This window comes from Eurosta solidaginis, chromosome 4 (genome assembly GCF_040869045.1).
Source record: "Eurosta solidaginis isolate ZX-2024a chromosome 4, ASM4086904v1, whole genome shotgun sequence".
NCBI classification, from domain to species: Eukaryota; Metazoa; Arthropoda; class Insecta; order Diptera; family Tephritidae; genus Eurosta; species Eurosta solidaginis.
Genome location: NC_090322.1, coordinates 50,905,027 through 50,928,354, shown reverse-complemented (window position 1 = coordinate 50,928,354; position 23,328 = coordinate 50,905,027). Strand labels below are relative to the sequence as shown.

At 39.3% G+C, this 23,328-nt stretch overlaps 3 protein-coding genes across 5 annotated transcripts in view; 1 reads left to right on the top strand and 2 right to left on the bottom strand.

Annotated features, from left to right (window-relative positions):
- The first annotated feature begins 3,565 nt into the window (after window positions 1-3,565).
- Window positions 3,566-23,328, top strand: part of Cbp80 (Nuclear cap-binding protein subunit 1) — a 56,870-nt gene continuing 37,107 nt past the window's right edge. Inside the window, exons 1-3 of the mRNA XM_067781515.1 lie at window positions 3,566-3,743; window positions 3,820-5,158; window positions 5,221-5,324. Coding sequence (XP_067637616.1) covers window positions 3,701-3,743; window positions 3,820-5,158; window positions 5,221-5,324 — 1,486 coding nt within the window. The 5' untranslated portion in view covers window positions 3,566-3,700. The remainder of the gene's footprint in view (window positions 3,744-3,819; window positions 5,159-5,220; window positions 5,325-23,328) is intronic.
- LOC137249728 (mucin-4) lies at window positions 5,810-22,825 on the bottom strand. 3 transcript variants are annotated; one of them, XM_067781512.1, is made up of 3 exons: window positions 22,532-22,825; window positions 16,104-16,324; window positions 5,810-8,393 (listed from the first exon to the last, which is right to left on the bottom strand). In XM_067781512.1, the coding sequence occupies exons 1-3, from the start codon at window positions 22,586-22,588 to the stop codon at window positions 5,978-5,980; spliced, it is 2,694 nt and encodes an 897-aa protein (XP_067637613.1). In that variant the 5' UTR covers window positions 22,589-22,825; the 3' UTR covers window positions 5,810-5,977. The 3 variants fall into 3 exon arrangements, with proteins under 3 accessions (XP_067637613.1, XP_067637614.1, XP_067637615.1); XM_067781513.1 differs by lacking the exons at window positions 16,104-16,324; window positions 22,532-22,825 and adding an exon at window positions 15,864-16,036; XM_067781514.1 differs by lacking the exons at window positions 16,104-16,324; window positions 22,532-22,825 and adding an exon at window positions 8,774-9,092.
- Window positions 13,662-14,969, bottom strand: LOC137249730 (uncharacterized). The gene has a single exon (XM_067781516.1). It carries the CDS (start codon window positions 14,762-14,764, stop codon window positions 13,817-13,819), a length of 948 nt encoding a protein of 315 aa, XP_067637617.1. The 5' UTR covers window positions 14,765-14,969; the 3' UTR covers window positions 13,662-13,816.

The window sequence follows — 23,328 nt, the reverse complement described above, 5'->3', positions numbered from 1 at the left end:
GCTCGCATACAACACCAGATGCCCTGAGTTCAACGCTCGGGAAAAGAAACATCAAAATATTCAGAAAAGTTGGTTCATGATTATAAATATGAGGAATCTTTTGTCGGATACGACTCAGGTAATAGCACCTAGATTTTATTCGCCTCTTATACCTACCGCGGGTATAGTCTAAGCCCCTTAACCTCGAAGATGGGCCTGTCGTTGGGAGTGGTGGAAATGGCTATAACATTTAGGGAGCAGACATTTGGTAAAATAAAGAAGCAGGATGGTTTCTAGTGAGTTTGCTACTGGCGAAAAGAGACATATCTAACGCATTGATTTTCTTCAGATTTTTATTAGCTAGTTTGCGAGGTTTTAGTAGAGTACAACCTTTGCATGTATCGATTTTCTAGGAATGTCAAAGAAAAAACTTAGATTGCTCACTGACTCATTGCCAAGATATTTTACCACAAGTAAGGCTATACCGTGTGGGCCCACTGCTTTGGAAAATTTGACATGTCGGATGGCTTCCCCAACGGCGGTGGTTATGATGGTCGTTGTTGTTATAGCAGTGCTTCGCTTCATCCAAAAGGTGCGTTCGCTCACAAATTGCCGTCGATATCCTGCAAGGGAAGTCCAAGGAATCTTGGAGTTTCACCAGGGTCGGAACGAAGAGACATGGATGCTAGAGGGGCTGGTCAAATATTGCAATGGGAAAGATGGTTGGTTTATGTGGATGCAGATAATTCGGGGGCTAATTTGGATAAGTGGGAGTTTACTTTTTACAGTGTCCAGATCGAAGTTGTGCCAGAGTTAAGTGCATCCCCTGAGATTGCGGCTTTCCTCAACTGCTTGTTTCGGGTATTTGAAATTGGGAACGGGGTTCGCCGGGCCTTTATCGGCTTGGGGCTTAGCCGACTTTTTTTATGACTCTGATGGCCTTTTTATCCCGCCCACCACACCGAGGGGTCTGGGTTCAACTCCCGGCCAAAGTAGAATCAGAAAATTCAGCAACAAGTTTTTTAAATTATAAAATAGTTTTTCTAATCGGGGTCACCCCTCCGAAGTGAACTGGCAAGCGCCCTCAGTATATTTATGCCATGAAGAGCTTCTCAGGGAAAATTCGTCTGCCTTGCAGATGCCGTTCGAAGTCGGTATGAAACATGTAGGTCCCGGTCAGCCAATTTGTAGGGAGAATTAATAGAAGCACAACGAAAATTGGGAAAGAAGCTCCGTCAAAATCTCCTCGGAGGTAAATCGCGCAAGTATTAGTTTTTTATATGTTTGCGGAGATGACACCTTATGCCCCTGGGAGACGGGCCCTGTTCAATCAATGGTCTATTGGGATGCCCAAGTTCTGAGTAATAGAAACGGTTTGTTCAAAATTACATTTCTCACCTTTATTGGGAGTATTCTCGCTACACTGTTTGTTCAGATGTCATAAAAAGACATCCGGTGGGAGTTCTGAGTGCAGTGTTTTCGTAAGCCTGCAGCTTTTCCAGTATGTGTTTTTAGGCCAGGCGACCAAGCTGCCGGTGCTTAGCACAGGAGCGGCCCGCCAATTTCTTTGTTAGTTTTTAGCAACGTTTATTTTTTCTTTTCCCAAAATGCTGCCGGCAAGCGACTTGAGGATTTTATTGCGACTTTTACTTTAGATTTTTTTAGAGGATTGCGCGTTGAAGGAGAGGTGTTACCGAACGTTACCCCTAAGATTTTTGGGTGACTGCCTACGTCGTAAACAGAGTGGGCGTGGACTTGGTGGGGGATAGCATCTGGTCGCACTAGGTGATAAAACCAGAAAGACAGGGGAGATAGTTATTTAAGCTGGAAACTAATTCCATCTATTCAAGGGTCATGTTTTGTTGCCATTATCGTGCAGTCGCCAGCAAAGGAAATTATAGTGGCTCCTTATGGTGAGAAAGGCAGCTTTGATATGTAGACATTGAGCAGAAGTGGAGATAGGAGACCACTCTGTGGCACCACCAGTTCAACTCTCCTAGGTTTTGAGGTTTTGTTACTAAATTGAACCTTCTAACTTTTGGATTAGTGTTACGTGACTGACTGTGGCAAAAGCTTTTGGCAGGTCAAGTGCCATGAGCACTGTTCCAAGATGGGGTTTTGGCTGGTTCCATCCGTAATTTATCTGGATGTTTATGGTATTTAGGGCGGTGGTAGTAATAAAATGAGAGGGAGGGACGGTTTCCAACATATTCGCTACTGGTTGTTTTTGTTGTAGCAGTGAAATGGAGTTACACTGAAATGACAGGGTCGGGAAAAGCCCGAGTCGCTCCGGTACATAGAACCGGCTGCTTTGGGAAGCGCATAGTGATATCGGTGGGTACCTTGGTTTGCTGGTTTTCCAGGCATTTGTATTGAAATCACCCTTGCCGTTTCCATAGTTCTGGAATGCCAAAGGACTTCAACAACAAGCTGAAAATGTCAGGTAGCTTACTCCCCCATCTTTAACGTGTTTAAGCATGGATATACCGTCGGGGCCTATTGACTTGGAAGGCTTTGTCTTTATTATGGCTTCTTTAACCTCTGGGGGGTGATGGTAATTGGCGACAGTTGTGATTGTGTTTATGTGCCCGTTTATTTGCAATACTTCTGGCCTAGTCTTCTGAAGGATGCATTACCAGCAGAAAGCGCTCGCTCATTTCTTCGAGTCTAAAAGAGCCTTGGCGCCAAATACAATGAATATTTTATAGTGGCTTTTTGTAGATTTGCGACAAATCTAGAGAGGAGCATACAATTTTGGGTAATAATTTACAAATGTCGGGAGAGTCAAATGACATGACGGTGTTGGAGCGGTCCAGGGTAATTTTTGGGCGTATTTTTTGATAAAGCAATATGTATTATTTCCTACGATATTCTATACGACAGCATGACACTGCTAATACGCGTCCAAAAATATCGAGAGAGATGTCAAAAGACACGTATTGACCTCAACAACAATAATCCGCATCCGGAAAAGAAAAATTTTATCTCTGTCCGGAGATATTTGCAGTTGAAGTTGGCGATTTTCATGTGGTTGTTGTAATGTTGTTGTACCCACAAAAAAATTTTGAACATAAGTGTTTTGCGCGGATATGGTTTTGGTCTCCCACCCAGGGTAATTTTTATAAGCGCGGCCGAAGGCCGCCAACGCAGAAAGGTGTTCTGCGTAAAAATACTATGGATACCACCCCCGTTTTCGGAGGGACCTGCGGGTCTTTTTTGGTTTTTTCGTTAATTTATTTTGAACGAGTTAAAATTTTTATTTTCGGATTATTAATACTGATGTCAAGACGCGTCGTTTGATACCTCTCTCCATATTTTTGGTAACCTATTTGCAGTCGACCCCTTTAGTATTTCCGGATTATTGATACAGAAGTCAAAACGCGGAACTTGAAACCCTTATCGACATGGGACGTGTGTTAGCAGCAGGCCCCTTACGTAAAATGCTACAAATTTTTTTAAAAAACTTAGAAAAAAAATTATAAAAGAAATATCAATTTTTTCGGACCCATGCGGCACTTATTGTGAATGGTCGCCAACAAAATTTTTGTTGGCAATGCTGAACCGTCGAATTGTCAATAAATTTTTTTGACAGCATCGGAAAAAACGCGTATGCGGTTTCTCTGCTAATTTTTTGTGTAATTTTTGCATATTGGATTTTATTAATTTGAGTTAGTGCACGTTTATTACAATTATATTAAACGGGCAATTAAACGGTTCAATAATGAATCGCCGACGTCCACACGATGGCGATGAAGAAGGTTACGGTAAGTTGGCCCTGCCGTGGCATATTGCAATGTTGGCGAACAAAATTGTAAACATTCATTTATTTTAATTTAATAGATCATCGCAATCGGAAACGTAGACGAGTTTCAGAGAATCAAGAAATTGAAGATCGTTTAGAGTCCTTGATTTTGCGTGTTGGCGAGCGAAGCACCTCTTCAGTGGAATCAAATTTGGAAGGCTTGGTGTCTGTACTGGAGGCAGATTTGGGTACATTTCGCTTGAAAATTTTACGTATACTCTCGGATTGTGCTATAAAAATGCCTGAAAAATGTACCATCTACACTACATTAGTTGGTTTATTAAACGCCAAGAATTACAAATTTGGCGGAGAGTTCGTTGACCATATGGTGAAGACATTCAAGGAATCATTGAAAATGTGTCGCTGGGATCCTGCGCGTTATTCGTTACGTTTTCTTGCTGATCTTGTGAATTGTCATGTAATTTCGGCCACTAGTTTGCTGCAACTATTAGACACAATGATTGATGTATCCAATGAAGATACTGTACCACAAGTGCGACGCGATTGGTTCGTGTTTGCTGTGCTCTCTACGTTACCATGGGTAGGACGTGATTTGTACGAGAAAAAAGAATCTTCATTAGAATCATTATTACTACGCATTGAAGTCTATTTAAATAAACGTTCGAAAAAGCATCATAATGCTTTACGTGTGTGGTCCGTTGATGCACCACATCCGCAAGAGGAATACTTAGATTGCTTATGGGCACAAATACGTAAATTACGTCAAGATAATTGGGCTGAAAAGCATATACCACGCCCGTATTTAGCCTTCGACTCTATTCTCTGTGAGGCACTACAACACAATTTACCACCCATTGTACCACCACCTCATCATGAGACATATGATTATCCAATGCCTTGGGTGGTTTATCGTATGTTTGATTATACCGATTGTCCTGATGGTCCCAACTTACCAGGTGCTCATTCAATAGAACGTTTTCTAATCGAAGAGCACTTGCATCACATCATCGAAACACATCGTTTAGAGCGTAAAGATTGTGCTGCGCAACTGCTAGCTTTCCCATACAAAAGTAAAATTCCTTTGGAGTACTGCATTGTTGAAGTTGTATTTGCTGAAATATTTCATATGCCAACGCCGCGTTATTTGGAAATTGTTTATGGTTCTATACTAATTGAATTGTGTAAATTACAACCCGCAACTTTGCCTCAAGTGCTTGCACAGGCAACCGAGATCCTTTTTATGCGCATAGATTCGATGAATACATCATGTTTTGATCGTTTTGTGAACTGGTTTTCTTACCATTTGAGTAATTTTAAATTTACTTGGTCCTGGGAGGAGTGGGATAGTTGTTTGCTGCTAGACCAAGAGCATCCACGTCCCAAGTTCATACAAGAAGTTTTGCATAAATGCCTTAGGTATTAAAGAAAACCTTTTTTCTTATATACTAAGCAACCAAGTTAATAAAAAATACTTTCAGATTATCGTATCATCAACGTATTGTGGAAATGATGCCCGAAGCATACGCCAAGCTCATACCAGTGGCACCACAACCTAACTACAAATATGCTGCTGAAAATGCAGGTAAGTGGTATTTACAAGAGAAAGGTCATCAACTAAGTGACGGGATAACTTACATAAAAATACGTACTTTAGACAATTTTTGTAAAAAATAGAGTAGCCCCTCGCTAGTGGTTTGGCTGGGTCTTCTTCCCAAGAAGAATTCATAGGTCATAGCAGCTGAATGTCGAGGTCGGATTAGAAACTTGTATGTCCACCAATTTTAGGGAATTGGCAAAACAGTGTACCACAAATTGAAAGAGCATCTCGGGTTTGATTATTGTATCATAATTAAGCCAGCATATAAACATACGTAGCATCGCTTTTTCTAGCAGGTCAAGGGTAAAGAGTCTGCCCCTAGGCAGTCGTGCTAGTATCCATAATACTATGCTTTCGGCGATTTTACGGTTAAACAACAACATATCACAATGCTAGGCTTTTTGAATTAACATTTTTCGATTTTCTATTTTCCCGTTACAAAAAATATAGATAATTAAAACAGGAAGAAACCAGTTTTAAATTTTATTTTTATTTCTCTTATTCAATTTAAATATACATTTTTACTATTAAATAATCATAAATATCTGCTTCTAACTTTACATATGTACAAAAAATAGTTTCAATGATTTCTTTTTGGTATATTTTAAGAACATTAGACAACTAACAAAATCTTCCGCTTATTCATTCGGTTTTACCTCATTTTTAGCATAATTACTTTCACCTAAAATTACAGGTATTTCTTTGCCATTTTCACCAATTTTTATGCTCACTGATTTGCTTACTGATTTTTGTGTTATAACATCAAAAACTTCAGTACCATTTGCGTTGACCAATAGCGAATCATTATCAACTTTAGTAGAATTTGGAGCTACTGTGGAGGCTAATTGCTTTTCGTGTCTTCGATGCTTTGACGCATCTTTTTTATGTTTATGCGTTTCAGTCTTGGTTGTTGGTGGTGGCGTTGAAATTGCTGTTGTAGTTGTTGCTATCGAAGATGATGTGGAGGGCGTTTGAGTTGTATGCTCCTCTGTTTTATACGATCTTTCCGCACTGCTTGAAGAATGTTTACGTCGTGGTTTCCATTTGGATATTGGCGGATCGGTTGTTGTTGTAGTTGAGCGCGCATGCTTCGAGCGGTAACGACTAATAGAGCGCATTGAAGACGGCATTGCTGTTGAAGTAGAAATAAAATTATGTTTGTTGCTCGGTTTAAAAGTCAACGTATCAGCAGCATCCAGGGCAGTTGTTGAAGGTAGTGCTGTGGTGGCTGAAGGTAGAGAATTTGTTAAAGGCATATTTGTTGTTGGCACAGAGGAGGCAGATGTTTTTATTGTTTCTAATTGATTGGTGGTTGTGTCCAATTCAGTTGTTGCTGGATTGCGAAATGTCGTTGTGTCTGGATACTTGCTCGTTGTTTCTAATTCCATTTCTGTCGTGCTACTGCTGGTTGTAATCGACGCAGCAGTACTTGTGCGCAACTTTTGAGTTTTGTATTTTTTCTTTGCTGCTATATGCAAATCTTTTTGGCTTGATTTCTGCTGTAAATCGTGTTTTGGCTTATTAGCCTCCTGTATTTCGTCCTCGTAAGGTATGCTAATATCCTGATCATCATCAGGTGGCGGTAATTGTGCTGCTATTGAATTAGGTCTCGTTGCCTTTCTGCTCGTAGCACCACTCCCATGAATAACTTTTGGCGCCTCCAGTTGAGGTGCTGCTAATTCGTGAGACTGAATCTCAATTGGCGGATTATGCGCTAGATTTAAATATAGTGGATCAGGCTCTGAATAGCGTATGTGCTCTTCAGACATTGGTTCACTTTGCACAAATGGTTTATTATTAGCTGCTGTTGCTTCCTCTTCCACTACCGGTGCGGGGTAAATGAGTAGTGGCACTTTGGAGTCGACTGGTATCTCGTACATTTGATAAAGCAGTGGCCTTTTTAATGGTGGCGCTGGTGTCACATGCACCAATTTCTGTCTATGCACTTCAGTCTCTATGGTGTGCAAATTGGTAGTTTTCGGCGTTTGTGGTTGCTCGCGTTGTTGGTATCCCATTTTTGCGCCGTCATTGTAGTAATTGCTGAAATACTGTGGCTCAGTTGCTTCCGTTGTAACACTTTTATATGCAAGCGTTGGTTTATTAATCGGTTGTTCAGCACTACCGATTCCATTTTCAACATTCGTCGTTGTAGGCATATAGAAATGATGATGGAAATGATGTGTTACCACAGGAGTCGCTAGGTTATTGACGCCAGCTCTAACGCCAACTTCCTGAGAATGCGGCGGAAATTTCATTGCTTCATATTGACTCGTGGGTGGCGGGTAGATGTCAGGTCGCGGAAAATTCGTTTGCTGAATTGGCCGATATGTAGTTAGTGTGGGATAATAATTTCGATTGACCGCATTTAGTTTTTGGGGAAAGTGTTCAATTTTCGGTGTCGCCTTAGGCGTATAATCTCTTATATATTCACCAATATTTAATTTCTCTGGCAGCGGTGGAAAGTGGTGCTGTTGTTGCTGGGGATTTGGTTGAAATATGCCATGCATAAAAGTTGATTGTGGTATAGGCGTCGCTTGTCGATATTTATCTGCTAATGGTGTCGTCTGTTTAAAATTGCTTTCTACATTAAACAAATCAAATCGTCGTTCAGCAAAGCGTGCATCATTGTTATTTGAAATAATTTTTCCAAACGTGTGCGGGTAATCACCATCCCTTTGTATGTATCTTTGTAGCACGCTTCGTTTGTTATTGTTATTGTTATTATTATGACTTTCGAATTCTGCTTTTCTCTTAATATTAATATTACTACTTAGGCTTTCTGCGCGCAATGGACTAACACTGAATTTCATTTCATATCGGAATTTACGATTTATATCTCGATGTCGTATCTTTTGAACTTGCCACAAAGCCCATACACGCTCTGGCTCACAATCATAACCGGTGCATAGTCCTTCTACGAAACGAAATGAGTTGTTGCCCGTCTGCTCTAGTCGTCCGCTTGCAAGCGTAACAATGTCTCCAAAGCGCGTATCAGATTTATCACGTTGCGGAATGTAGAGAGCGTGGAGAAAATCATCGTAAGCTTTTAGTTTGCTGTGGGAATAAAAATGAAAGGAGGTTTAAAAATGTTTTCTGAGACAGTAAGAATTGAACGAAACTACGCCTACTGTTATATATATTTAGATTTAAATCATTGGTTTAAATAATAACAAAACCAAAAACCAATTAGTTTTGTGAAAGTTGGAAATCTGTAGCTGTATCTTACTACTACAAATATGTTTTTCTTCTGGGGCGCTCAATTTCAACTCATCATCACCAATCATGGTTTCATTAATTTCTAAATATTTTAGGGAAGTACGGATTGTTCAAAACAAAACTTGGTCGAAATGAGCTGTCTTCTTTACAAAAGTTAGTCTAAGTACGAGCACTTGCTCCTCTTCATTGAAGTTGACCTAGAAAAACAGATCCCCCACCAGATTAAGTGATACAATATAACATAAGGCATTCCTGTTGTAAATTGTGATCTAAATTCCGGATTCCTAATCTAGAGTGTGGTGGAATAACTCAACTGACACTAATAATTGGTACACTTGACTTAGCGACCCCATCAGAGACCTAAAAGCGTGGTACCACGGTGACTTCCCCTGTTGTTGTTGCTGTGATAACAGTGCTTTGCCTCATTCAGCAAGTGCGACCACTCACAAATTGTCCCCAAAGTTCTCTAACAGTAGTCCAAGGAAACCAGCAGTTTCAACAGGGTTGTATCATTGAGATAGTGCTGTTAGAGCCGTATGCACGGCATGCATAACGTATCTCGGGAATCCGTAAAGACCCAAAACCTTCGGGGAGTGTTATCGATGTTGATGGCCCTTTGGCGGTTAGAGATGCGGTACGTTTCGGTAACAAGCACCATTAAAGTACTAGCCCGACCATTTCGGGGAAGATTTAATATGACCACACTGAACATTATAACCAATAGCAATATCGCAATGATCTGTGATGACACCCGTAAGTGCTCACTACAGATTTGTTAAGCTTGAGGAAAAGGATAGTTCCTTTCCGATCTGAGCATGGCCATAAGGACATTTAGACAACGCAATCCTCCCGATTGGTCCCACAGCGAGTCCGTTGCCTCAATGTCATATTCCCATTTTTTCTCATGGGATAACGAGGCGAGAGGTGCACATGATCGACAAAGCGTCGAAGGTTAGGTGTAGGTCTTACAACCTTAGACTAACAAAGTTGCTTCTATCATTAAAAAGAGAGGACTGTAGACTCGTGATGGGTATTCTGAGTGGACACTGCCCTCTGGCGTCGCATGCCTTTAAATTAGGCTTGGTCAGGGATAGCAGATGTAGGAAGTGCTGATTGGAGGAGGAAACGATCGAGCACGTTTTGTGCTCGTGCCCTGCGCTTGCCAGGCTAAGACTCCGGGTATTGGGAGCGATACAGCTGTGAGATCTAGAAGCAGCAAGTGGCATAGGTCCTATAAAGCTTCTAGTATTTGCCAAGAGGACGGATCTATTTTATAACATAGGTCCTGGTTTTTTATAGGATTTTTCAATTTGATCGTTAAATAAACTTCTGGTAACACTACGGACTCATTTAGTGTATGTGGGGTCCTCATGGATCTGCCAGTTCAACCTAACCTAAATTAACCCAGTGGTGAAACCTTTCCCAGCCATCTCATCTGCAAATTCATTCCTTTCAATATCGCTGTGCCCCGAAACCCAACAAAGGCCGACATTTAGGTGTCGTATGGACGCCAGCGAGGCATGGCACCACCTCACGATATCCGATTTTATCTTGTTATACTCGAATGCCTTCCACGCAGCTTGGCCGTTGACAAAGATCTTTACATTTATGTCTGGGAGCGTACTATCTTGGAATAGTCTGGCTTCGCTCTCTATGGCAGAGACATCCGCCTGGAAGACACTGCATGAGTAAGGATGTCGATACGATTGATTTACCTACAGATACTTTGAGTAAATTCCAGATCCAGTTCTCTTTTCCATTTCCGCCCATTTCTCCTTTGAAAGATATTTTATGTTCTGCACCTGGAAGACGTTAGGTCAGTTGTGATTCTGTTTAATAGTCCCCTTGTCTTGTCGTCTAATATTCGTGTGTCGGTATTCTTTTGATTTCCTACAATTTGGATTCTCTTTGTCGTAGAGCCTCTTTTGCGGCCAATCCCAGCACGAACACTTGTAGGGATATCAAGTGAAAAATTACGATTAACCCTTCCTGAGGTGTGCTGCTCACTGCGCCTGACATACCCAGCCATGCTAGCCTCTGCACCTTCCTTATCCTATGTTGATTGCTCTTATTGTTTAGCACCTTCCAACAGACAAGAGCTCATATGTTAGTATGGGTCGAATGACTGTGTTGTACATGCCATATATGATATGCGGTGATAGTCCCCATTTCCTACCGAAAACGCTTTTACAGGTGTAATATGCTGCCAGACCTTCTTTTGGTAAAATAATCTAGCATAATTTAACGACTGCCAGCTGTCATATTTTTTATGTATCTAGAACAGTGGTGCACAACATCGGCAGAGCTTTGAGTACAAAAGAAAATATTTTGTTGTAGTATTCATTTACAAGAAGAACGTTTGAGCATAGAATTGGCACATGACATTGTTATTAATACGTGTTGTCTTCAACCTCGTGCTTTATTTAATGATTAGTCATTGTACATAGAGATGTGTTTTCTAATGCATAACTGAACTAGGGTTGCCTAGTTCACTTATGCATGTACAAGTTGTGTTGTTATAAATAGTATGGGTATACATATAAAACATCTTCCCTTTATAAAATATGTATCAATACAATTTGAAATATTATGCTTTACAAGTTCAGTTTAAAAATATGTATCAATACAATTTGAAATATTATGCTTTACAAATTCAGTTTGTCTGGTGGTTTAACTTTTCTGCCTCTTTGAGTTGTATACATTTCATTTGGTTTATCAGTTTGGTTAGCTATACCAGTATTTTCAAAATTCCTATTTTTATTTTCTACAGTCTTGTTTTCTTGGATTTTAGTCGTTTCATTTACATGTGTATGGTAATCTATTACATTCCGGTCTTTTGCCATATCATCACTTATTGCGCCATTTTCATTTATATTTTCTTCATTTAAAGGTTTTTTGAGAATATGTTCTCGGCTTCTTCTATATAACCCGCCTTCAGTATCTTGAACTAAATAGGACCTCGGCTCTGGACATTTTTTAATTATTACACCGGGGTACCAAACAGAAGTGGGAGATTTCTTATGTTTTTCGATTTCCATTCTATACGCCGATTTATCAACAAGCCTTGTTCAAAATTTTGTGTCATTGATGGTATTTTAGTTCTCAGTCTTCGAGACATGAGCAACTCGCTTGGGCTTGGCATGCTATTTTTCGGAGTTGTTTTGTAATGTAAAAGTGCTGTGAATGGATCGGTTTTTTCATCTAGACATTTATGTAACATTTTCTTAATGGTTTGAATTGACCTCTCGGCCAGGCCATTCGACCTAGGTAGATATGGGCTGGAAGTTGTATTTTGAATATTCCATTCGACACAAAATTTTTTAAAATCAATAGAATTGAATGGCGGACCGTTATCCGAAACAAGGATTCCCGGTACCCCATGTCGGGCAAAAATAGATTTCAATTTAGTTACTACTGCCAAGCTTGAGAAACCCGAGTTAAGAAGTTCAATTTCAATATACTTTGAATAGTAGTCTACGACCAGTACATACGTTCTTTTGTTGAACTCAAATAAATCACAGCCTAATTTGTACCATGGTATATCTGGTACCTCATGGTTCATCAATTCTTGTTTTCGATTTGCTACTCTGTATTTCATGCAAAGCTCGCACCTAGAGACTACGTTTAAGATGTCATTATTTATGTTAGGCCAAAACACTGATTCTTTAGCTAGACTCTGACAGCGCTGCACGCCCATATGGCCGTCATGTATGTTAAATAAGACCTTTTTACGAAGTAGCTTGGGGATAACAATGCGATTATTTTTTAAAAGTAAATTATCTACAATTAAAAGGTCATCTTTGTAACTAAAGTAAGGCATGGCTGCCTGGTCAACTATTTTTTTATTTGATGGCCATCCGTCTTTAACATACTTTTTCACTTTTTGCAAGACTTCATCCACTTGCGTGGCATTCTTTATTTCTTTTATGGACTCTTCTGAAAGGCCTATGTGAGACATTAACAAATTGCACTGTAAATCCAATTCTTTATCCACAACAAGGTTGGTTTTTTCCCTCAATGGCGCTCTAGAGAGTGTATCGGCTACAAAAAAATATTTGCCAGGCTTATACACAACTTGTAAGTTGTAACGTTGTAAACGCATCATAAAGCATTGTATTCGCGGTGGAATTTTAAAAAGAGGTTTATTAAACAGCGATACTAAAGGTTTATGGTCGGTCTCTACAATAACTTTCAACCCGTAAACGTATTGGTGGAACTTGTCGCAGCCGAAAAGAATAGCGAAAAGTTCTTTTTCTATTTGTGCATAATTAATCTGAGAGCTAGTCAAAGAGGCTGAGGCGAACGCAATCGGGTTTTCCTCATGAAAAATAGCTGCACCGACTGCAAATTTAGAGGCATCTACAGACAGCCTCAGCTGTTTGCGGGTATCAAAATACGTCAGCACCGGTGCTCTTGTAATTTCATTTTTTAGATTAATGAATTCCTTTTCATGAGCATCATTCCAATGCCACTGTATATCTTTTTTCAGTAATTCGCGTAGGTTTTTATTTTTGGCTGACATATTTTCTATAAAAGCCCCTAAATAGTTAATCATGCCCAGGAATCTGTAACTCAGGCACTGAACGTGGTGCTGGTAACTCTGTTATGGCTTTAATTTTTTCTGGGTCTGGTTTAATTCGCTTCTATAAAAATGTGATTTTGTTTTATTAAACTTCAAACCTACGTTTTGATCCCTTTCCAATACTTTCTTCAATATTCTGTCATGTTCCGCGATGTTAGATGCATGTATCAAAAAGCCATCCATGTAAATTATTAACCCTTCAATGTCACAAAATAATTTTACCATTTCGGCATGAAATATTTCTGACGCTAAGCGTAAAAACCGATACCTGCCGAATGGTGTATTAAATGTACATAGCTTGGAGGAGTGTTCTTCCAATTTCATCATCCAAAGCCCTGAATTCGCATCCAGTGTACTAAAAACTTTAGACCCGCTTAATTTAGATTTACATTCATCAATATTCGGAAACGCAAAACGTGGTCGCAAAATAGCTTTATTCAAATTTCGTGGATCTAGACATAAGCGTAAATTGCCATTAGGTTTTGTAACTAACACAATTGAGCTCACCCACTCGGTTGGTTTTTTAACAGATGTAATAACTTTTAAATCCACCATTCTATTTAGTTCATTTTGTAAAGGCTCATACAGTGTAAACGGAATTTTCCTAGGAGGATCTGTTACTGGTTCCACCTCCGGATTGATTTTTAAATGACATTCATCTTTAAGTAGACCTAGACCCTCAAACACATTTGAATATTCTTCGAACTTTTTTTAGGCACTTTACCATATTGACCTGTTTCACTAAATCCATCAAAATGGCGCTTTGTAGACCTATAATATTATTGCAATTCATATTTATAATATAGAATTCAAGTGAATATACTTTCTGTTTAAAAAACACTCGTATGTTGCACTTGCTTACAGTTGGCAATTTTTCGCCACTAAAAGTTAATATTTTGGTTTTGACATGTTTTTTTAAATTGTTTAGCTTCAATGTATTATACATACTCAATGACATAACATTCGCTTGTGCTCCTGTATCTATCTGACAAATAATCTTGCTGCTGCCAATTTGCACGGTGATGTTCCACTCCCTATTTGACTGACGTGGTGTTAGTTTTTTCATGACGCCCTCAAAAAGTTCCTCGCTCTCGTCTTCACTTTCACTTTCGCTTTCCTCTTTCTGTAAATTTTTTATGTATTTCTTCCGTTGTTGTTTGTTGTGACAATACATGGCGAAGTAGTTGGGCTTACCGCAAGCATAACATTTGACACCTGCAGCTGGGCATTTGTTTTGATGAAACTGTCCACACTTCGTACATTTTGTTGTTGTCGTTTGCTCCTTCTTAGAGGGCTTTCTGCACTTGCTGTTTGAACGCGTCAATGCCGCAATGGTGCTCACTTCTTGTTCTCCCGAATTTTCAATGACGTTTTTGTGAGATGTGGCTAATTCAATGGATTTTTCTATGTCGAGTGCTTTTTGCAAGCGTATGTCACCTTCGCTCAGATGCCTCTCCTTTATTTTTGAAAATTTGTGTGACAGGCCACATATAAAAATGTCGCGGACAAGGTCGTCACAGAGACTGCCAAATTCGCACGTCGAACTTAAATTGTTTAAGACAGCCACATATTCATTTATGGATTCGCTTGTAAGTTGACCACGTGTGAAAAATGTATGGCGCTCCATCGCTATGTTGGCTTTTGGCACAAAATAGCCCTTGAATTTTTTAATCAACTCACTGTATTCGACCGTGTCCACATCTTCATTAAATGAGTTGAATATCTGTAAGGACTCTGCCCCGAGATGGTGTATTAATAAAGCGACTTTTCGCGCGTTTGGTTGGTCCTCCAAATTTGACGCGCGTAAAAAAAGTTTGAATAGAGTAGACCAATTTTTCCACTCTACTGCCAAATTACTTGCAGCCAAATTTATTGGCCCAATGGTTGAAGCAAAAGTCATTGCTGGCTTTTGTGAATTTGCCACCAATTCTTCTTTTCCGTTTGCCATGTTTAATTTACTTATTATTTATTAAATGGTTCGAACACCTGACACCATGTTATAAATACGTGTTGTCTTCAACCTCGTGCTTTATTTAATGATTAGTCATTGTACATAGAGATGTGTTTTCTAATGCATAACTGAACTAGGGTTGCCTAGTTCACTTATGCATGTACAAGTTGTGTTGTTATAAATAGTATGGGTATACATATACAACAGACATGTTTAATGCTTGAAGTACAAGCTAAAGCTGATTGACTGCTTGCATTGCTGAATCTCTGTCGCTGCGCTCACTCGACATTTAGGTGAACGCCACATAGTTTTCCGAAGTTCCAGGAAACTCTGGTGTGCATCACTGACTTAGTAGATGCCGCTTCGAGCTACTGGAAAGAGACATATCCCGGATTGAAGAAGAAGATAATCGGTAATTGTGGAAATGCGCATAAGCTTTATAAAGCATTAAGAAAGCAAAATTATTATGGCTACTTTAATGGCATTTTATAACCTCTTTTTAAAATCTAAAATACTAAAGACTTAGGACACGAACCTGACCACTAAATTCCCGTACATAACATAACCTCAATCAAAACAACGTTAGTTTGGAAACTGACCTGAGATTGGTATTTCCTCAACAGTTTAAAAACCGTTTGCAAAAAAAAAAAATAATGTATCAAAAATTTTTACATTTTAATGGAGCATTTTATCACCCTAATTAACTAACATAGCCTACATAATCTAGATTAAGTAATACGAGCTGAACTGTTTGTTTAACAAAGGCAATACATACATATTTGCTATCCAAATACGCACAAACAAGCAAATGATCGAGCCAGCCCCCATTGCTGCCGTTAAGTCTTTACTGGTTTATATGCAGTAATTTGGTAGACGCAATATTACGCACTGTTAGTTTTCACTGACGCAACAACTCAGCACATAAACACCAATGCGAAAGTAAACAACACCGTCGCCACCAAAAACTAAAGCAATTTTTTTTTATTTGCATCGTTAAAACTTAATTTTTGATTACCTGATATTTCCTGCAACAGCATCTGCAGCGGCATTCGTAAAAAGTGTTACGTATGTTACGTGTTTCAATGTTCGTTCCCATGGGCGCAGGAGCATTTGATTTTGTGTTGTTTTTGTATTCGATTCTTCTTCTTCATAAAATATACTTTTACCACGTAGTTGTGGATCTTTTTTGGGTGTGAGTACAACATCGCGTCCAACTATGGCGTCAGCGGTATGTAACTGTAAATTGTAGTTATAGAAAAGTTTTAATTTATTTAATACAAATTTCACACAGAGAACTAATGAAATAATTAGTCAAGTTTTCTACATAAAAGCGTTTATTGAACTCAAGCTCTTAGCTTCTTAGGCCCACTTGCAGAACTTTTTTATTCAAGACAAGATAATAGAGTTATACGGCTCCGAAAAACGCCGCTCCGAATTTTGTCGTTTTGTCGGTGTCGTTTCTACGTGTTGTTCCTTTTTTAGACCGTCTACGTATAAGAAGGGTTTGAAAAATCGTTAAGCCGTATATTCAAACCATGTTAAGCTGCAGACTGATCACGTCGCAATGGGGTATATGTGAGGCCACAAAATCTGTAAACGCAGACACGCCGCAGGGTGGGGTATTATCACCAACGCTATGAACGCTGGTAATCAATCAATTCCTTAGGCATTTCGACAGAAGATAAATCAACTCACGGCGTATGCATATGACGTTTAAGTCATCATAAGCGGCAGGTGTCTACCAACAATCAGCTCTCTGATGGATCAGGCGTTTCAGGATGTACATGCTTGGGCAGATAAACAATAAATACAAGGCGCGATAACATCCGAGGAGATTTTAGGCCGATCTTTTCTTCCAATTTTGCGTCGTGCTCCTTTTTAATTTTTCCTACAAATTGGCGGGATGTTTTATGCCGACTGCGAACGGCATCTGCAAGGCAGATGAGTTTTCACTGAGCAGCTGTTCATGGCAGAAATACATTCGGATTGTTTGTCAAATCACTGCCCGGGGGCGACCCCGCTTAGAAAAACTTTTCTCTAATTGAAAAACTTGTTTCTAAATTTTTAATGTCGCTTTGCAGACTATCAACTGTATGCAATTCTGCACATTCTACCTGTAGACCTGGTGGTAAAGAACATGGCGTTAATAACTGCAACAAGGCTCAGTGGTTCGGGCCAGCTTAAGCGAAGACCATACAGCCATAGCTTCATCAATTTCTCGACGAACTTACTACCTGATACCGTATCTGTGCTTCGAAGGGGCTATTGGAGTCAAAATAGAGAATTGTGGTTGGCGCAAGGGTGCCCAAATGGCAGACAAGGTTCCAACGTAGTGGAAGGACTAGGGTCTGCGGTATATTGTGCTGATCTGGAAATGAACAGAATCCACAAGCTGCTAGATCACTAAAGCGCCTACCAAGCTGAAGTTGTAGCCGTAATTAAAGCAGTAGAAACACTGGAAGAGGACCTTATTATTTTGTCTCACATAAATGCTTGTGCCGGCGGAAATTAAGGGAGAGGCGTGGTAGCGACTGGTACTCAGAATTGCTTCTGCTTCATCTTCGCCCTTTGGTGCGAGCAACAAAGAAAATTTTGCCTGGCTATCAGGCCATCACTGTGCCACGAAAGTCATGACTATTAATAGACGTTGAAGAAACGGAGGTCTTCTTAAACGCGGACCTAAGTCGCTCTAGGCTGGCGGCCACCGTGGTGTGATGGTAGCGTGCTCCGCCTATCACACCGTATGCCCTGGGTTCAACTCCCGGGCAGAGCAACATCAAAATTTTAGAAATAAGATTTTTCAATTAGAAGAAAATTTTTCTAAGCGGGGTCGCCCCTCGGCAGTGTTTGGCAAGCACTCCGGGTGTATTTCTGCCATGAAAAGCTCTCAGTGAAAACTCATCTGCTTTGCAGATACCGTTCGGAGTCGGCATAAAACATGTAGGTCCCGTCCGGCCAATTTGTAGGGAAAATCAAGAGGAGCACGACGCAAATTGGAAGAGAAGCTCGGCCTTAGATCTCTTCGGAGGTTATCGCGCCTTTCATTTATTTATTTAAGTCGCTCTAGGACAAAGAGCTACAAATGTTTCAAAGAAATCGCTTCGACGACGAGTATTAGTGTTTAGTCAAGAACATGTCTCGGTGAAACCACACTTTGCACGAGACAAACAGGCAAGAGTGTGACCGTTTTAAGAAAATGTATGTTTTTACCGCAGACGAATCAATCTCTAGGACCCAGGTTAAGTTCGACACCTCCTTGGAGCAAGTGAATGAGGAACACCTCCTCCAACTCATTTGATGATAATTTTTGAACGATGCGTGAAAAATGGATATCCTAGCCCTTGGTCCTAGAAAACCCGTGTGGCACTACAGCACATAGATCCGAAACGGTCAAAATATCCTAGGCGGTTCAGCGCCAATTAATGATAAATGATGATAAAGCCGTTAATACGTGATTTTAGTAGCCGTTGGGAGTTTCCGTATGTATCGAGAACGCTTAACTACACAGTTGAGTTTATGTAAGCGCAATTATAGACCACGAAAAAGAGGGAGGGAATGGATAATAACCAAATTAGTAGGTATAAGCAAAGCAGAGAGTGACGAGAGTAAGGAAAAGCTAAGAAAAAAGAAGAAGGGAAGTGGGACAGAAAAGGAATATAAAGTCGCTGAGCGGAAAGTAAAAGAAGGAAAGAAAATCTAAAGTATGCTAAAGGAGAGGAAATAAAATGAAAGTAAAGAAAAGGAAACTAAAACCAAATATGATTACGAGTTTGTGTCTTAAATCTTTTGTTTCTAGGTGGAATTGATTCACGATGAATACTCGTCATAATTCCTTTTTTACACCTTTCTTGGGAATGAAATTGTATATCAACTTTTAGTACGATGTTTGCAAATACCAGAAGATAATAAGTTCGCCCACTAATATGCGTATCGAAACGATGTTTGTTATAGATCTGGCTTAGCGTTAGGCACAAAAGCACACTAAAGGCCGTGGGTGCCCCAGCGACTTAAGGGGCTTGCTAGTATTATACATTTTAGGTTAGAGACCTCAAATTAACTGAAAGTGTCCATAGTGTTACCAGAATTTGTTTGACGACCAAACTGAAAACCCCAATTAGGTACCAGAATTATGTTCCGTCCTTTCCGCAAGGACTAGAAGTTTTCTAGGACCTAGCTTAATTGCTACCACGAGATCTGTAGCTAGATCCTGGACCTAGCGAGCACAAGACACGAACACAGAAATGCTCAGATGTTTCTTCCTGCAGGTCGCACTTCCTAGGTCTGCTGTTAATGACGCGGGCTTATCTTTTAAGGCGTGTGACGCCAGAAGGCAGTGTTCACTTAATATGCCCATCGTGAGCCTTAAGTCTTCTCTCTTTAGATATGTGAGCAACTTTGTGAAACTAACGTCGTAGGAATTGCACATAATATTAGAAGTCTTGCAGCGCGCGCTTCCATTCACGCCTTTCTTGCTTGATGGAACATATGCATTGATTTCTATCAAACGGATTGGTTTCTCTTTAAAATTGCATTTGTATAATACTGACAGTTGTTCGCTGTTGAAATGCCCAATCCAATCTGTTCTTTTAATGGAAAATTTTGTTAAATTTATTGGGAATCTTTCATTTTTGCAGAATATTGTTAACTTGGGACCAACCGTTTTTCTTCTGTTGAAATAACTAAACCAATTTGTTATTTTGACAAAAAATCGGTAGAATTAACGATCAATTTGTCTGTTAATTTAAGAGAAACAAACCTGATTTGTTGATTTTACTAGCTTCATTTCTTTCGGTGTCATTTTATATTAATTTCTTTATTCCTTTAGCCCATGCTAGCTATTTTCCAATAGTAACAAAAAAAATTTATTTTTTTCGCATTAACTAAAAAAAGTTTGTGCGCTAAAAAAATAAAAATAAAAAACTTATTAAACATATTGCCATTAATTTGTTTGTGTGCACTTAAATTAATTTATTTCGCATACAATTTTTTCTTTCTTAAATTATTTGTAAATTGCAAAATTTTTGCGGATTAAGCAATAGTTTAGTAAGTTGTCATAATAATCATATTTGTACGCATGTTAATTAAAATAATATTATATTAAAACGAGTTTAATTAAATACAAGGAAAACAAAACTTTTTTTGTTGTAATCATAATTGAAGAAAAATGCGACACTGTACTTTTTTGCTGAAATAAAAACAAAATATTGGTTTTATGTTTACCGGCTCCAGGTCAATATATTTAGTAATAAAAACACCAGTTTTTATTTTTCACTCCGATATATTTCGGTTACACGTCGGTAACCGTCTTCAAGGGACTATACAAAACAATGTAAAAACAAATTTTCATACATGTAATATACCATAATCTATAAAAATACATACATTTTGAGCTAGACGTCCGTTCGCGTTGGCGTGGAGTTTTGTACTGTCGATTTTGTTGTGAGTAAGTGTCTGTACAAGTGGGCGACGTTGATCGTGTCTGTTTTGAAGTTTAGTCGTATGTCTGGTGGTGTATGTTACACATAATACAATGTTACACATAATACATACACCACCAGACATACGACTAAACTTCAAAACAGGCACGATCAACGTCGCCCACTTGTACAGACACTTACTCCCAACAAAATCGACAGTACAAAACCATTTTCTAATGTGACATTTTCTCAAAGCCTTTTTATTCGGCTTTTATTCAAATGTCTTACCTCAAATGGTATTTAAACAAATTTGAATAAAATAATAAAAAAAATTGTTCTTGTGATTCTTTACAAAAGTGGCTCCTTGTCATGCGACTATTTCCGAAAAGAAGTTTAATCGCTTGACTTCTTAGCAAATTACTTTATAAGGTGACTTTAAAAAATAAATCAAGATTGAATGACGTGACATTTTAGCAAACGGATTTATCATGCATCAACATAACTTTTTTAATACGACTTCGTTGAAGTTATACCTTATGAAGTGAATTTTCTTGTGATATCTAATAAAATAGACTTTTTGTCAATTAACTTCCCCGCGTATAATGTGAATCAAATGGCTTCAGCAAATTCCATTGTTGCAACTTTGCATCAAACGTTCTTGATCAAAGGACACTATGATGTGACTGTGTATCAAACTAACACGTTGTAATGTTGTGGAATTTGAAGTACGCGACTTTTCAGGAAACTTATTTATTATGTGACTTCGCACTAATCAAACTAACTTTTTGTAATGTGGTTGCTCTACAATTCAGATGAATTTACTTTGCGAGTCATATGACTTTTTCGTAAGTGAATTTGTATCACGTGACGTTGCAGGAAATTTCTTTATATTGTAACTCTTATCTTGATTGTCTACCGTTGTTGTTGTTGTTGTTGTAGCGATAAGGACACTCCCCGAAAGCCTTGGGGAGTGTTATCGATGTTGATGGCCCTTCGCCGGATGCAGATCCGGTAACAATCACCATTAAGGTACTAGCCCGACCATCTCGGGAATGATAAGGTATGACCAAGTGAAACCTTCTAGACCATAACGCCCCCCCACCCCGTAGATCCATTAGGATTGGGGTCGCCAAAGCCTCGGTTGTTAAAGAAGCAGGCTTCGCCAAGAGTAGGTGAAGTTGGCAATTGGGTTGGAGAAGCTATAAATTGCGCTGGCAACCCCTTGAATCAATTTGGTATTTTAGTCGCCTCTTACGACAGGCATACTGCCGCGTGTATATTCTAAGCCCCTAACCTGCTGGGGTGACGTCTACCGGCGATTCATAGAGTTCTGCACCCTTCTTCGCCAACTGATTGGCCTTTTCGTTTCGCTTTATTACCGGGAACCCAGTATAGATGTATGGTCCGGTATGAGCAAAGTTTCTCCAATGCTTCTTTGCATTCCAGGAGACTCCTTCATGAAGTAATGTGTGAGATTATTGCCTTGTTTGCCGTCTGACTATCAATATTTATATTGATGCGACTGCAGCTTAAGCTCCAGAGTTTCTGCTGATTTTTACACGGCTAAAGTTTCCGCCTGAAAGCCATTGCAGTGATCTATAGATCCACTTATTTCTGGATCGACACAGCGGACCCGACCTCGAAGGCTGAATAATAATTATTATCACAAGATTCTTATGCTGAGCCCGTCCATACACCGTTCTCACGAAAGTGAGTTTAAGGCACCGAAACGGGCAGAATATCTACCTAGCAAGGACTCCCACGCTGGCAGTTTTCCCATAATCGTATGGAAATGTTTTCCTTCTCGCAACAACGACAACAACAACACACACTACCCTACCTCCCTGGAGTATATGTGTATGTTTTAAATACAATAACATGCTGGGACAGTGAAACAAGTTGACTTTAATTTTGAGGCACCTTCGAAGTGGAGTTAATTTGTTAAAGTATTATATATTTATTTAATTTCATGTTCACTTGTTTATTATTTTGGAATCACACTTTACACTCATAACTTTTCACTTACATGAGTCACCAACGCTAAAGCAAATATACACAAAATACACGCAAATTGGTAATCCATTGTCCAATATTTTGCATTAGGCTGCTTAGAAACTTAAGATTATAGCCTTTAAAATCCTTCAATTTAATTCCTTAAACTTCAAATGGTATAATACTACGATCTCGAATGTTTTCCGAAACCCGACGTTTACTATTCAAACGTTCAAACAATACTAATCCGCTACTGCAGCACGTAACTGACATAAGACTTTGTTTCTTTTCCGTGTTTCTGTGGCAAACCCAAGCAATTTGTGCTAGGCGTCACCTATATACCTAGCCCACCACCCGCACACTAAATTGAGCGTGTGTAAATTGTGTGGCAGTCAAGTGAAACATGAAACTTACAAGCTAAATCAACAAGCAAACAACAACAATGGAACAGAAGAAAACCCAAATGCACTGAAAAAGGGAAAAGCAAATAAAATGAAAACCGAAATTTTCGCAATTTGATTAAAAGCTGAAAATACAAACGCATCTAAGTAGTTGTTCAGCTGGATCATGCAAAGCTGTTTTGATAACTTTTGCGTCAGCGCGTCTGCGCTTACTCCAATTGAAGTATAATATTCTAGTTCTCGTTAATTTCAATCAGCCACAATTACTTGAGAGATAACTTTTGCTAGCATTTAAATCACTCGAATGGCTTTGGCACGCGTTTGTGCGCGTAGTAAGGGGCGATAGGCATCGCTGAAGTTTAACGAGGCACAGCGGTTTCCTGCTGAAGAGAGCTTATACAAGTAAAGAAGATAAAATTGATATTTGCTT

What these genes read in the sequence shown, in the direction of transcription:
- LOC137249730 (XM_067781516.1), bottom strand. Translation starts at nt 14,764, where the DNA reads ATGGAGCGCCATACATTTTTCACACGTGGTCAACTTACAAGCGAATCC.
- LOC137249728 (XM_067781512.1), bottom strand. Translation starts at nt 22,588, where the DNA reads ATGGATTACCAATTTGCGTGTATTTTGTGTATATTTGCTTTAGCGTTG. An exon ending in CTTTAGCGTTGGTGACTCAT is followed by an intron (nt 16,325 to 22,531) that starts GTAAGTGAAAAG and finishes TACAATTTACAG; the next exon opens with TTACATACCGCTGACGCCAT. An exon ending in GCTGTTGCAGGAAATATCAG is followed by an intron (nt 8,394 to 16,103) that starts GTAATCAAAAAT and finishes TTATTCCCACAG; the next exon opens with CAAACTAAAAGCTTACGATG.